Raw genomic sequence first — 13,339 nt, 5'->3', positions numbered from 1 at the left:
ACTGTGGGCACGAATCTAACCCCAAATGTCAAGGACTGGGCTCCAGGGAATTGCACAGAGCAAAGTGCCTCTTCTGCTGCTCAGGGACAACTGACAGCTACACCCTGGACCTGCTCAGAGCATCACTTGAGTTACACACCCCAAACCCCAGCAGTGGGTTCAGAGAGGTACGGCCCCACCAGACACTTGCACCCGAAAACTCAGCCCCCAGAGCCGATTACAGCTCAAGGGTGTTATTATTGCCAGTTTTTCCATTCCCACATGGGATTATCCTGTCTACACACAGTTCCTAAAATCTGATGGAGAATTTAGAAACAATGCACAGTGCTAAGCAGCCCCACAGGGAGCTGGGACCCGAGACTGGAGCAGTGCTCTGGAGGGCTGTGTGTTTTCAGAGATGAACCTGCTGCGTTGCTGCAGGGTTTGACACCTCCTGTCCCAAGAAGGACATCAGAAAAGCATCCAGGTTCAGAAAAGAAAGGGTTATGGAGGAAAAAAAAAAAAATCTCAGATTTTTTTCCATGGAGGGTGGAAACATGAGCTGTGGTCCCAACAGGATCCTGCCTGACATCGTGAAGCAGTTTTCCCTGTAACTCTTGGAGGAAAATTCCCACTCAGGGAGGGAGGTGGGGGACACGACATTAATGGAAGCAGCAATTAAGAGCATCCCCTTTCGCTGCTCTGAAATGAGTTCCCCATCCCTGGAAGTGTCCAAGGCCAAGCTGGATGAGACTTGGAGTAACCTGGGCTGGTGGAAGGTGTCCCTGCCCATGGCAGGGGTGGGACTGGATGATCTTTAAGGTCCCTTCCAGCCCAAACCAGTCTGTGACCCTATGAAAGACCCCAGAGCCCAGCGCTCCTTTCCGGCACTGTCGGCATTCCCAGCCCAGGGAGCGAGAAGGTAAAAGGTGTTCCCAGGAAGAGCCTTACCTCTGGCGAGCACAGCCCCAACCCAGAACATTTCTCAGCCCCTGTTTACACATCTGCTGGGAGAGGGTTGTGTCCCAGCTTTTATCAGCTCCACTGAGCTGCAGCCAGAAATTTTATCTCGACTTTCTCCTGCTCGGAGCAGCTGCCACAGTAAATACCAGCAGGCTCGACAGAGCACGGGGCCGAGGGGCAGCTGGAGCTGCCAGGAGCCTCCCTCGGACACGTTCACACCAAGAGGGGAAGGAGCAGTGATTTGGAAACATTTTGAACCCCAAAATACTCGAGCCACACACAAAATGCACGCCCGGAGACGGTGGGAGGGCACCAAGGACATCACACCAGCGTCCCTGGGGAGGAACCAGGGCCACCAGAAGCCACCAAACCCAGGTTTTAAGCGTGAGCAAACCCGGAGCTGCTCTGAGGGGCAGGCAGGGTGTGGGGTCCCCAGGCTCCCACCCAAACTTGCCCCTGGGGAGGACAGAGCTGGGGTGTGTGTCAGCCCCAGGGCAGCCCCTCGCAGGGTCTGCTCGGCCCTCGCAGCCGCGGCGTCGCACACAAGGCTCTTTGTTTTATTTATTAAACAGAAGCAGATTGCTCCAGGCAGCTTTAATCCACGACTCGGTTTCCATAGACACTTAACTGCTTCCCCAGCACAATTCCAGGCAGCAGCGAGCTGGAGCAGCGGGGCTGGGGGGGCAGGGTCTGACACCGAGCACAGCCCAGGGGCTGCTCCCCGGGTCCTTCAGAGTCCTTTGGAGTCGTTTCAGCCCAACCTCTCTGTTAATTGACTGCCCCGGAGAGATGCTTTAATGAGCAGTTTGCCATTGCCCTGCACAGTGTGAGCCAGAGCTGAGGGAGGGACCAGGAGGAGGAGGAGGAGGGGGAGTTCACCTGGGACTGCACAGGCAATGAGACCAGAACCCATCGCAGCTCCATGAGAGCCTTAACAAGGCTGCAGCACCCCAGGGGGAGCTGGGAGAGTCACCTTGAACCACGAGGGGAGCTGGGAGGGTCACCTCGAACCACAGCTGCAAGGAGGGAGAACTCAGGAGCCATGTCTGAGCAATGGGGAGAGTGGGAAAGCAGCTCCCAAAGGACTGATCAGAGAAGGGAGTGTAAGAAGGGGGAAGGAGGCACCGAGCATCACACTCGTGACGTCTGTACAGCTGCCAGCGATGGAGCAAACACAAGTCTGTGGTGTTGGGGCACAGGGAACCTGCAGGCAGGGCAGATCCTGGGCAGATCTGCTGCACTCGGGGCACACACCCAGCCCTGTCACACACAGCCCAAGTGCCAGGTGACCTCCACCAGATCCACCACTGCTCCAGCACAGCCACCCTGCCCCTTCCCCAGATTTCTCCCTCTCCCCACACTTTCCCCCTCCAGAGGCCCAAAATGGGCAGCACTGCTCCAGCTTCTGGGCCAAAACCTGCTGCTTCTCTCCTTTGTAGAGCAAGAAGAAAACCACCGTGAGGCTGCTCTCCAAAAACACCACGAGCTGATGGGGCCACAAAACCCTGACACTAAGGACATCAGGTTTCTTTCCCAAGCTACATGAACAGTAAATATAGAGACACTTCTACTATTCAGATCAGCTCTACACTGAGCTTGTTCTCCCCAGCAACACCAAAATCTAGTTTCATCCCTGTGCTCAGAGTCTGCAACTCCATTTAGCAGCAAATTGGTGACTTACCCAATTCTTTCGACCCTTGGCTTTCACTGGCCAACTCTCCCATCTTCACCAGAGCATCAAAGTACCCTTTTGCTGCGTATGTCATACCTAAAAAGCATCAAAAAATGCAAGTTATAGTCTCCTTAATGGTTATTAGAACTGCTGGGGCACTGAGGAGATGCTAGACACTAAAATAGATATTACTTCAAAGGGCTTAAACGCCACAGGGAGGGACTAAACAACAAACAGAAGAAAAGTGAGCAAGGAAGGCTGGAGCAGCGAGATTATAGGGCAATTCAGGAGAGAAAAGGTACGTGCAGGACCTCGGTGGTTTTCATTCCAGTGTAACCATCAGGCTGCTAATTCTGCCCTGAGAAATCACTGCGGAATAATTGAATATCACAGACTTTCATTATAGTTCAGCCTTGTTTGTTGACATTCCAGCTACACACTTGACTTTAATCAGATAAGCAGGGGGTTTCCTCTAATCACAGAACATGTTGTACAGCCCCAGCTCAGCACCTTCCAACGCTGGGCTGCAGCCTCTGCACTGGCTCCAGGTTTGGGCCCTTCCTTCAGCTGCTCTCCCAGCTCAGGGATCGAGGAAAGGATGACCCAAGACAAGTTAAAAATTACAGGAAGATCTTTGGCTTCAAAGCTCTTTCACAGCAGGGATGTGGGAAAAATACAAACCCAGTGATCAGGCTGGTTTTCCCCAAATGCCAGGGTTAGTGTGTGTGTGGCTGCAGCTGGGATAGAACAGCTCGGGATAAACGGATCCACCTCCCAGGTAATTAAAAGCTGAGTTATCAGGACAACATTTCAGAAGAATAAATAAAAACACAGTCCCAAGGGAAACCTCTTCTCCCTGTCAGCCCCTACCTCTCCTCCCTTCCCTGCTGCCAGGAGGGAATCAGCAGGGAAAAGTACCCCCAAATTGTGAACCCCTGCCCCGTTAGCATCCCTAGGAATAGCTGGGAAATGCTGCTACTCATAAGGGTGCTGTATCCCACCCCTGGGGGTCAGAGTCCACAGCCCCTGTGCAGTGGACTGGGATGGACGGGCTCTTCCCACGTCATGGCTGGTTGATCCATTAAAACCCAGTTAAAACCAGTGCTGAGCACTGGAGTAGGGGCAGTGCTGGTACCTGAGAACAGGGGCAGGGCTGCACCTTAAAGGATCCCCATGGAAACACCCAGGAGCCTCATTTGACTTGCGGGAAAGAAAACGTGCTCCGGGCAGGAAGCAGGGGCAGGGATCCTTCCCGAAGGTGGGATCACAAACACCGGCGCTTAAGAACATGAGACGCCCAAGCATTTTCTCCCCCACTGGCTGGAGATGATGACAGCCTCTTCCCTCACAGGCATTTTCACTGGGATATTAGAAAAATAAAATCCAGGAGACACGTGTGGCTCTGAAGGGAGCAGAGCCCTCCCTGGAAAAACACAGCTCTGGGTTGAGAAAAGCCTTAAACCTCCTTAAAACCCAGCTGAGGAGGGCCCAGGCAGTGCACAAAGCCAGTTTGAGTCCACACCCTCCATTTTGGGGTTTAATCAATTCATAGCTTCCTTTTGATCATTTAAATCTACACCTCCCTAATGGCTCCCAATAGGATCCTGCATTCCCAATCAAGAGCTGCCATCAATACTTTTAGGCTTTTTCTTTCTCTTTATTCTTCTGGGCAATTTAAACATTTCAGTAACACCTCTTTAAGCAGAACTTAAAATCTTAATTCTCAGTATTTTAAACATTCAAAGATGAACTGTTTGGAGATGTGTTTGTTATCCTGCTGCCTCCCAACGTTTCATCCTTTGAATCCTTCCCACATCCACGGCCCCTTGCACATCCCAGCGACATGAGCTCTGCATCAAGGTCCAAGAACCATCATCCCAGTTCCCCCATCATGGGAACAAAGAGCTTCCCAAGCTGGTTTTCCAGCTTTCCCCCCTCCTGAGGCTGTGCTGCCCAGCCAGACCCTCTCCAGCCTGGCAGCCCCCAGCATTCCAGCAATATCCACACCAGCAGTGCAGGGTCACTTACTTGCTAAGGCTTTTTCATAGGTCTTCCCCATAGAAATGAAATTCCTGAGGCTGGGATTGAACTGCTCCATGATCGTCTAAAGGGAAAAGAACATCACTGGGATTAGCAGGGATGACTGGAGCTGGACAGAACAGCTCCATGCTCAACTCAATGCTGATAAACACAAAAAGAGAGGAAAAAAGTCCTTCCCCCTCCCTGGAAGACATTCCAGGACCTTCCCCTTCATCTCACAGCTTGAGGAAGACCGAGCTGGGTTTGAAGGCCACAAGGAACAATAAGAAGGTGGTTCTGCAGTGCCCCACAAGACACCTTGTTCAGGTGCATCACTGTGAGAGGTAAGCGAATGCCCCAACCAGAAAATTATCAGGCAAAAATGGCCATAGTAATGACTGTTAAGTGGCTGTTTGAGGCAGCAGTGACCCTCACACCAACCACAGAGGTGACCCAAGCTCTGGGAGATGATGGCAGGTGATGTCCCACTCCCAGGATGGCCCCAGGGAGCAGCACCAGCTCTGTCCATCCAGGACAAGCAGGAGGGGCTGAAGAACAGCATTCCAAACATCCACCCAGGAATGAGGCAGACTGAAGTCACCAGCATCCCCCTGAGCTGTGCCAGCCTCGGCCCAAGGCACGTGCCAGGAATTACGCCCGGGTCTCAGAGCACTCGGTGTCACCACAGGCAGGTGACCCCTGCCCCTAAGGGCCTGATTTTGGGTGGGGGTGAACACCAGCAGCGCTGTCTGAGCTTTTCCTGCCTCGCTCCAAGGGCCTTATTCAAGATGGGGGAAGGAATAATCGGATCAGGGAGAAGAAGGGCTCTTTGTGCACTTGGCACCGGAGCCACGACCCTCCCTGCCAGGGCCGCTCCCCCCGGCACCGACGGCATCGCCAAACCCGAGCCCAGCCCAGCCCTGGCAGAGGCACAGCCTCTGGTCTGGATCCAGCCTGGCTGCAGCCCCAGAGCCAGCCCCCATCCCCTGCCCCACCTCGGGGACACCCTCCTGCCAAGGGTGCCACCAGAACACGGAGTTCAACGCCCAAACATCCCCCAGCAGGATCCACGGGCATCCCCCCGGGAGGAGGGGGCTCTGCACCCCCGGCACGCTGCTGGCAGCGTCCCCACCCCGGGAAGGGGAGGGAAGACGACAGGCAGACACTTACAGCAAATAAGCTGATTAAGCATCTGTCACCTCATCCGAGGCTGGCCAACACTATAAAGCTCATTTTCTGCCTGAGGCATTTTTATCCCCAGTTCCTGCTGCCCGGCCCTCGCCGTCTGACAGTTTAATTTTCTCCCGCGGGCACGTGTGCGGGGCTCGGCCGGTGCCTTCTCGGCTCAAAAACAGCCATTCTGGGGCTTCGACGGGCAGGAGCCTGTGTGGGGCACCAGCACGGAGGGGTGGCATCACCCCGGTGCTGGTATTCCAGGGCAAATCCAGTCAATCCTCCCAGGAGCAGCAGTGGGAGCAGCAGGGGAGGATGCCCCCAAAGCCTCCCCCCACCCCCGCAGCTCCCGGTCCATCCCCCAGCACCATCCACAACCTGCCAAGCACCGGCGATGATTGCGATGATTGCAGGAGGCTAACGAGGCGCTGCCCCCCTAATTAAGGCTGCCGGTGACCCGGGTCCCCTGGGAACTGTTTTGGGGCAGCACAGAGCAGCCTGGTGAGCGTGCTCAGCTTGAAGGCAGAAAATTAACCTGTAGCAACAAGCCACTGAACGAGGTGTTCTCCGAGGTGTAGGAGACAATTGCATGCGAGTTAATTAACACTGACGAGGATTGCTCCATCCTGCCCACGTCGCCTTTAGCTTTGGTCAAAAATCTACTTCTGTTACCCCACAAAGCGGTTGGAGGTGTGGGATCACTGCCCAGGGACAATTCCCCCCTTCCCATGGCAGGGGTGGGGACACAGACACATCCTCACCTCCGGCAGATGCACAGCTACAGCCTCAACCCCACTCAGCTCAGCCTGAGCACTCTGAATAATATTTAAGCAGCAGAAACCCTGGCAGAATTTCTGTGGGGAGGCGATTTTTCGGCAGTTTGCAGGTTCGGCGGAGTGTTTGTGTACGGGTGTGTACACAGGGATATGTAAATAATGTGATTTTCTCAGCAGTGCTGTGTAAACACGTTGTCCCGAGCATGAAACTGAAGGAATAAATGATGGAATGGGATCCGCAGACAAAGCACCAACCAAAATTCAGCACATCTTCCCTAAAACCAGAGGGAATCAAGGCACAACCCAGTCCTGGCACTGCTCAGGGCAGGACCTGCTCCCCACCGACCCATAACAGCCATTTTAAACCTATAAATAAAGAGATAAAAGCCCCCCAAAAGGTCTCACGGACCAACTAAAGCGGGGGGAGGTGACTCTCTGCTGCCAAATACAATCCACCAACCCTCAGGAGGAAGTTTGCTGAAAGTGAATGTTTTTAAAACATTGTCTCGAGCCTCCAACAAAAACAGCCCGGCAGGATGAGGGCGGTGAAAAGGGCTCCTCACTCCAGAGATAAAAATAGCCTTTTCCAAGCCTTCCTCTCACTCCCAGGGTGGGAAGGGAAGGTGACTCCGGAGCCAACACACCTTTGCACCCCCCTCTAGGTGACAGGCTGAGATCTGCCAAGGTGAAATAGTGGAAAATAAACAGATTTATGGCATGGAATGACTCAACAGCATCACTCCCTGCACGGTGATGTGCTGGAGCTGCTCCAGTGACAGCAGGGGTGCATCCCCCCACCCCTGTGGGGACAAGTGACAGGGCTGTCCCCCCACAGGAGAGGTGGGTCCAGGTTTGCAGGGCACCACAGCAAAGCCAATATTCAGCAGCAGTGTGGTAATGAAAGCAAAGCTCACTCTCCCCCAGATTTTGCCCCCTCAGCAGCACCCACAAGTTGTTTGTCTTCCACGGGCTGCCTGGGCAGAGTTCAGAAAAACACAGACACAAAACCTGGCAGCCAAGGGTTGAAAGGGCTTTGCTTTGTTCCACTGCACTGAATTCCCTGGGTAATACCACTCAGCTCTCCGGGATTGGCACAGCTTTATTCAGCTGCCAAAAATGAAACTAATGCAAAGCACAAGGTCTCCAGGACACGACCCTGCTCAGTTCAGGGGGGGGAAGAGGTGACAGAAAACAAGGTCCCCACTCTCCCCTCTGAGCACCCTCCCCACTGCAGCCAGGATGCCCCAGTCCTGTAAGGGTCAGCCCATCAGGAAAAGTTGAGCATCATGGAACAGAATAAAGTATCCTGAGTTGGAAGGAACCCACAAGAATCAAAGTCCAACTCCTAAATCCTAAGTTTAAGTCCTCCCCAAGCTGGAAATGGAGCCAGCTCAGGTTTCTCCTGCGCAGGAAAGTCCTGCACAATACCTGAACAACTTTTAATAAAATTTAAGGTTACACAGCTCTCCCAGGTCCATCCCTGCAGCCTCTCAGGCAGCTCCTAAAACCAAATAGAGAGAGAAATGAAAAGCAGGTGCTGCTTGGCTCAGCCAGGGCAGGAGGTGGTCGGTGGCCACAGTCTGTGGGCACCCAGGTCAGCAGCCCAGGACCAGCTGACTGTGCCAGCAGTGCCCACCCTGCCCCGAGTACAGCTCTGCCACTAAAGCCAGACCTCACATCCCAGCCCCCCTCCACACTGCAAAGGGCTGGACAACCGGGATCAGGGCGAGGAGGCTCCTGGGTTTGACCAAGGCACGAGCATCCCCACGTGTGCCATGTCCCGGGCTCTGCTCCCAGCCACCCTCCACAGGGGAATGTCCCAACACCTCAGTGACCACAACGGACAGACTTTGAACTAAAAACACCTTCACTGCTTTCCTAATGCCATTTTTGAGGCCCCAACGCAGCAGTAGGGTGCAATGTTTTGCACACATCCCTGGAAGTGCTCAAAAGACATGTGGATGTGGCACATGGGGACACGGGGTAGTGGTGGCCTCGGCAGTGCTGGAGGAATGGTTGGACCTGATGGTCTCAGAGGGGCTTTCCAACCTTTTTAATGATTTTATGGCTCCTGTCAAGGATGACACTGCACAGTGGCCTGGGCTCAGCCTGGCACCCAGGACTTTCCTGGGTGATTCACGGTGACAGCAGGTCATTGGGTGACCATGACGAGCAGGTTGGAGGGGCAGTACAGTGGGACCCTCCACTACACCACAGTCACACTGCAGAAGCAGCTCAGCTCTAAGGAACTTTTGCCTCTAAATGGGTCAGCCCTGCTCCAGGAATACCATCATTTCAGTATCAATATTTAATGACCAGCAAAGCCCAGTGCTGCCTCCTCCATCACAGCTTGTCCTGCCTGGTGCCATCAGGAGCAGCCCCAGGGATTTTAGGAGCCAAGTTTCTGTCAAGAAGGAGCCCAGGTAGACAGGGAAAAAACAGGGGAAAAAACCCCAGTGTTCCTCATCTAAAGGCATTTAGTTTCTCTTAGCTGTCGTGTCAGAGGATGAGGGGACCCAAGTTCCAGGGCAAGAGCTCTGAATGTCTCTGTAATCAGGGTCTGGGCTTGAAGGGAACTGGGATGGGGATCTGCACAGTACTCAGAGCACCTTCTCAGTGCTCACCAGTGGTCACCCCTGCAAGGTAGAGCCATCCACAAGCCCTCGGGGTTGGGATCTCTGCTGCAGAGCCAGGAGGGTCCCACAGCCCCGGCACAGAGGGGCTCAACTCGGCCAAAGGCTCCAGCAGGAGCTGCTCAGTGCAGGAGCTGCTTGCCCTGTGCTCTGCCCTGCCCTGCAACACGAGCAGCACCAGTGAAACCTTAGCCACGAGCAGACTCTGCACAACAAAGCACTGAAGGCAAAGCCAGGGGCTGCCTCCATCCCAGGGAGCAGCATCCATCTCCTGCGGGATCTGCAGGCAGCACAGGAAGAGGTCTGGGGTACCTCCAGCAGGGCAGGAGCTACCTGCTTTATGACACCTTGTAATCCTCGAGCTTCACAGTGTGGAGGTGTCCCATGTCAGCAGAGGTCAGGAATGCTCTCCCAGTCTGCAGGCAGAGGGGATGGAGCAGCATTCCCACCTCAAGAGCCACTCGGCAGCGCCAGAGCCGAGCCCACTGCGGACCCTCGCTCCAAACAGACCCGGCTGCAGAGCCAAGGCCCCTGTGAAGGTGTAACTCTGGCAAAAAGGTGTTGCCCTGTAAAAACACCACAGCCCCAGGCCCTGCTCACCACAGAGTGAGAGCCCAGCCCTCACCTGCCACCCTCCAGCTACTGCTGGGGAAGGAATTTCCCAGTGCTTGACCCGCTCCCTGCGGCACCAGCACATGGCACCCACTGCCCATGGGGTGCTCCCATCCCTTGGAGCAGTGACACCGACCATGGGATGCACCAGGCAGCTCAGAGCCCCGAGGTCCAGCCAACAGATTTCCCACAACTGGGGTGCAGGAAGCCCCAAGGCAGGGAGCAGAGACAGCAGGGAGCACAGGGCACGGAATTCAGGGTAACACAGGCTGGTTCCTTCCTCCTCTGCCACACCACATCATCCCTCCGCTGCCAAACACACCAAACCACCCACAATTTCCCTCCTGAATCACTTGAGGAAGAATCGCTCTCGTCCCTCTGGGCCTGGAGATAAGGAGGCAGAGGCTGTGATACCACAGTAATATCAATTACAGCTGATGGGGAGCAACAGACCATCAGGGATTCTGTCCATGTCTGTGCCAGACAATTCGGCTTCGACTTTGGGGTGTTGTTAAGCAAACACCTCTTCAAACCCAGAGCTACTCGTACACCACTGCAGAACGATCTTCCGCACGCAAAAATGGCTTTAAAATGAAATGGAGGTTGGGCTGTAAACGGCAGTAATCTCATCTGGCGGGAGGAGACAGATCTGTCTTTGGGGGGAAGGAAGAATTGCCAGTCCCTGCTTTCTGCAAACAGACAATCTGGAGTAAGGGACGAGCGGGGAATGGAGAGCAGGGATGGGGAGCTGCCCTTCCCCACCACCCAACGCTGCACCCCCAGCCCCGGGGCTCACCCCCCGGGGCTCACAGCAGAGCCCAGCCCGGCAGCTGTGCCGCTACGCCGGGGTCCTGGGAGTGAATCAGCGCCAGGGAAGGTGGGATTACGTTGGCGGAAGGTGCCAGCAGCCTCCGTCTCCCTCTGTAATTACTCCCCGTGTGTAGGCAGCTGCCTGTAGTGGCAGCATCGGCTCGGGGGCGGCTGACAGCTCCTCCACCATCTCATTAGCACAGTCACTCCGAGGGTGAGAGCTGGTTCTGGAGAAGGATGACAATGGGCTTCCCGAGCAGAATACCTAGGGAAAGCCTGCGCGGGAGAGGGTGCCTGGCATGGGGAGCGTGGCAGGGAGCTGCCTGCTCCTGGCTCCTGCTCCAGACCTCGTGGGGAACACACTCAACCCCTGGTCCTGCTGCCACCAAAACCCCGGCGAGACGGCGGCTACGGATGGAGGCCCCCCCCGGACCCGGGTTTGGTGGCATCACCCCCCTTCTCAGGGTCCTCTCCACCTGCCCACTGTGGTGTTCAGGCTCCTGCACAGGCCAGGAAAGCACAGGGCAAAAAAACCACTGGGCTAATGGGGACGTGAAGCACCAGGGTTGGTTTTGGACTCGAAGACTCCAAAGCTTGAGGAGATACAGAGAGACCCCACAGTCCCTGAGCCACCAGCCCTCATGCTGGGCTCCGGGGTGGCCAAAGTCCTCCATGAAACAGGAAGACAACAGGTTCCTGCATGCACCACATGCCACATATCTCCAGAGGCCAAGACAAGCATTGTTGGCTTCAGAGGTGACTCCTTGTTCACTGCAGGGAACACAAACGGAGTCAGGACCACCCTCCTACACCTCCCAGCGCTGAGACACTGATTTTGGGTAAAAGCATGAGATCTCCACCAGCTCCATGTTCTCATGCCCTACACCTGGCTGCTCCCACTGAAACCCTGAGAAACTGAGGTGTTCATGAACTGATGGAGATCTTCAGCCTCCTCCTGAGTGCAGCTCTGGCCCTCAGAGCCAAGGCCCCCTGTGCACCCTCTACCCTCGGCTCGGCCGGGTGTCGCTCGCTCCGGGCCCAGAGCTCTGCTCCAGCTCTGACCCGCAGCTCACACGGCACAGGAGAGATGAGGCAAGAGAAGAGCCTTGGCAGCACCTGCCCTTCACCCCTCACAGGGGCACAAGCTTCTCTCGAGCACAGTTGTTGGGATGGCACAAACGGCCCCGTGCGCCCCTGACAGGGCTGTGCCCGGGGAGATGGTGACCTGCTCCCCAAGCCTGTCATTAGCCCCGTTCTTCGAGGACAACACAGCTCCAACAACAACTGAGTCACGCGCTGAAGCTGTTCCCAGCCACCGGCCCCAGCCTGAGCCCTGGCAGCTCTCGCCCTGTTTGCCCAGGCGGCCCCGGGGCCGAGCACAAACACCCGGGAGGGGACGGATCGTGCCGGGGCCTGACCCGGGAACACCCCGCAGTGCCAGCTCTGCCCAAACCAAGGGCAGCCTGCACGGGGCCAAGCTGCACGGGTACATCAACTGCACACAGAGGGTGGCAGGGAGCCCCAGAGACCTCAGACAACAGTCGCCAAGACTCAGTGTGGCCAAGACTTTGGATGCCACAGCCCTGTCTGAACAGCTGTTACACACCAGGATCCCCAAAACCAAGACTTCAGAACTTCACCGCCTCGGTGGTTTTTGTACTACATTCTTCTATCTCTTTTTTTTTTCCTGCTTTGGGCTCCCAGGTAACTCAATCCAACCCCTTAAATCACAGGAAATCGTGCAAGCTTCCCAGTTTAACAAACGACATCCTGCGTTACACGTTAGGCTACAGCAGTTTTATTAGTCTCGGTCTCAAGACCCAGCGGAGCAGAAACTGCTTCCTTCGGGGGGAAATTAAGCCACATAAATTATTGGATTTTTCTCAGAATACCGGGAGCAAAGCAGAAGGGGAAAACAGAGATACTGCCGAACTCCAAGAGACGGGGAAAGCTCTTGCGGCTCATGGTTGTGGCAAAGCAGCGGGCGACGGACACGCGGGGTTGTCCCCGCACGGGGTGATGCGGGGACAGCGCTGCCCACCGTGGGATCGGACATTCCCGGTCCCCGCGGATCCTCCCGGGGGGTGCCCGGGGAAGGGTCGGGGGTAACCGTGTGGGGTTCCGGGGGTGCCCCTCGCCCCCTGTCCCGGCCCAGCCCCGGCAGCCGCTGCCGCCCCGCCGGCTCCGGGCACATCCCGGGGGCGGCCCCGCGCCCGGGGAGGGAGCGATGGAGGGGGAGATTAAACAACTGAAATAACTCAGATCGCAGCAGAACCCCGAGACGTGGCGCCGGGCACCTGTTGCGGACTCACCTTGTAGACATTCTCGGTGAGGCGATGCACCTCCTCGGAGCGGGCCATGCCGGGCGGGCCGGGCAGCACCATGGGCGGCGGGCGGGGTGCGGGGCGCTGCGGGACGGGCGGCGCTCGGGGCCGGGCGCGGGCGAGGGGAAAGCGCCGAGCAGCGGCCGCGGCGCTTTTTATGAGCTGCCGGCGGCCGCGCCCTCCCCAGCCCGCCCCGCACCGCCCCGCACCGCCCCGCGAGGAGGAGCCGCACCGGGCCGGGCCGGCCCCCGCTCCGCGTCCCAGCGGTGCGGGGCTGGGGGACAGGAGGGGTGCATCGCGCTGTGCCCTCAACCCCTGTGTCCCCCGGGCCCCATCCCATACTCCAGTCTCCATCCCGTTCCCCGTCCCGTATCCCAT

At 56.4% G+C, this 13,339-nt stretch overlaps 1 protein-coding gene across 6 annotated transcripts in view; it reads right to left on the bottom strand.

The window, feature by feature from the left end:
- BAIAP2 (BAR/IMD domain containing adaptor protein 2) overlaps window positions 1-13,133 on the bottom strand; it is a 41,128-nt gene extending 27,995 nt beyond the window's left edge. For 2 of the 6 annotated variants that reach the window (XM_051797370.1, XM_051797368.1), the window contains exons 1-3: window positions 12,950-13,105; window positions 4,643-4,718; window positions 2,624-2,710 (exon numbers count right to left, since the gene is read on the bottom strand). In XM_051797370.1, the coding sequence (XP_051653330.1) occupies window positions 2,624-2,710; window positions 4,643-4,718; window positions 12,950-13,021 (235 nt within the window). In that variant the 5' untranslated portion in view covers window positions 13,022-13,105. Of the gene's footprint in view, window positions 1-2,623; window positions 2,711-4,642; window positions 4,719-12,949 lie in introns of all 6 variants that reach the window. The other 4 variants (XM_051797371.1, XM_051797372.1, XM_051797373.1 and 1 more) reach the window with 4 other exon arrangements.
- Between the last annotated feature and the right edge of the window lie 206 nt (window positions 13,134-13,339).

Source organism: Manacus candei, unplaced genomic scaffold (assembly GCF_025592945.1).
Source record: "Manacus candei isolate 608988 ecotype Guabito, Panama unplaced genomic scaffold, ASM2559294v1 h1tg000047l, whole genome shotgun sequence".
Taxonomy (NCBI): Eukaryota; Metazoa; Chordata; class Aves; order Passeriformes; family Pipridae; genus Manacus; species Manacus candei.
This window is presented reverse-complemented; position numbering and strand designations above follow the sequence as displayed.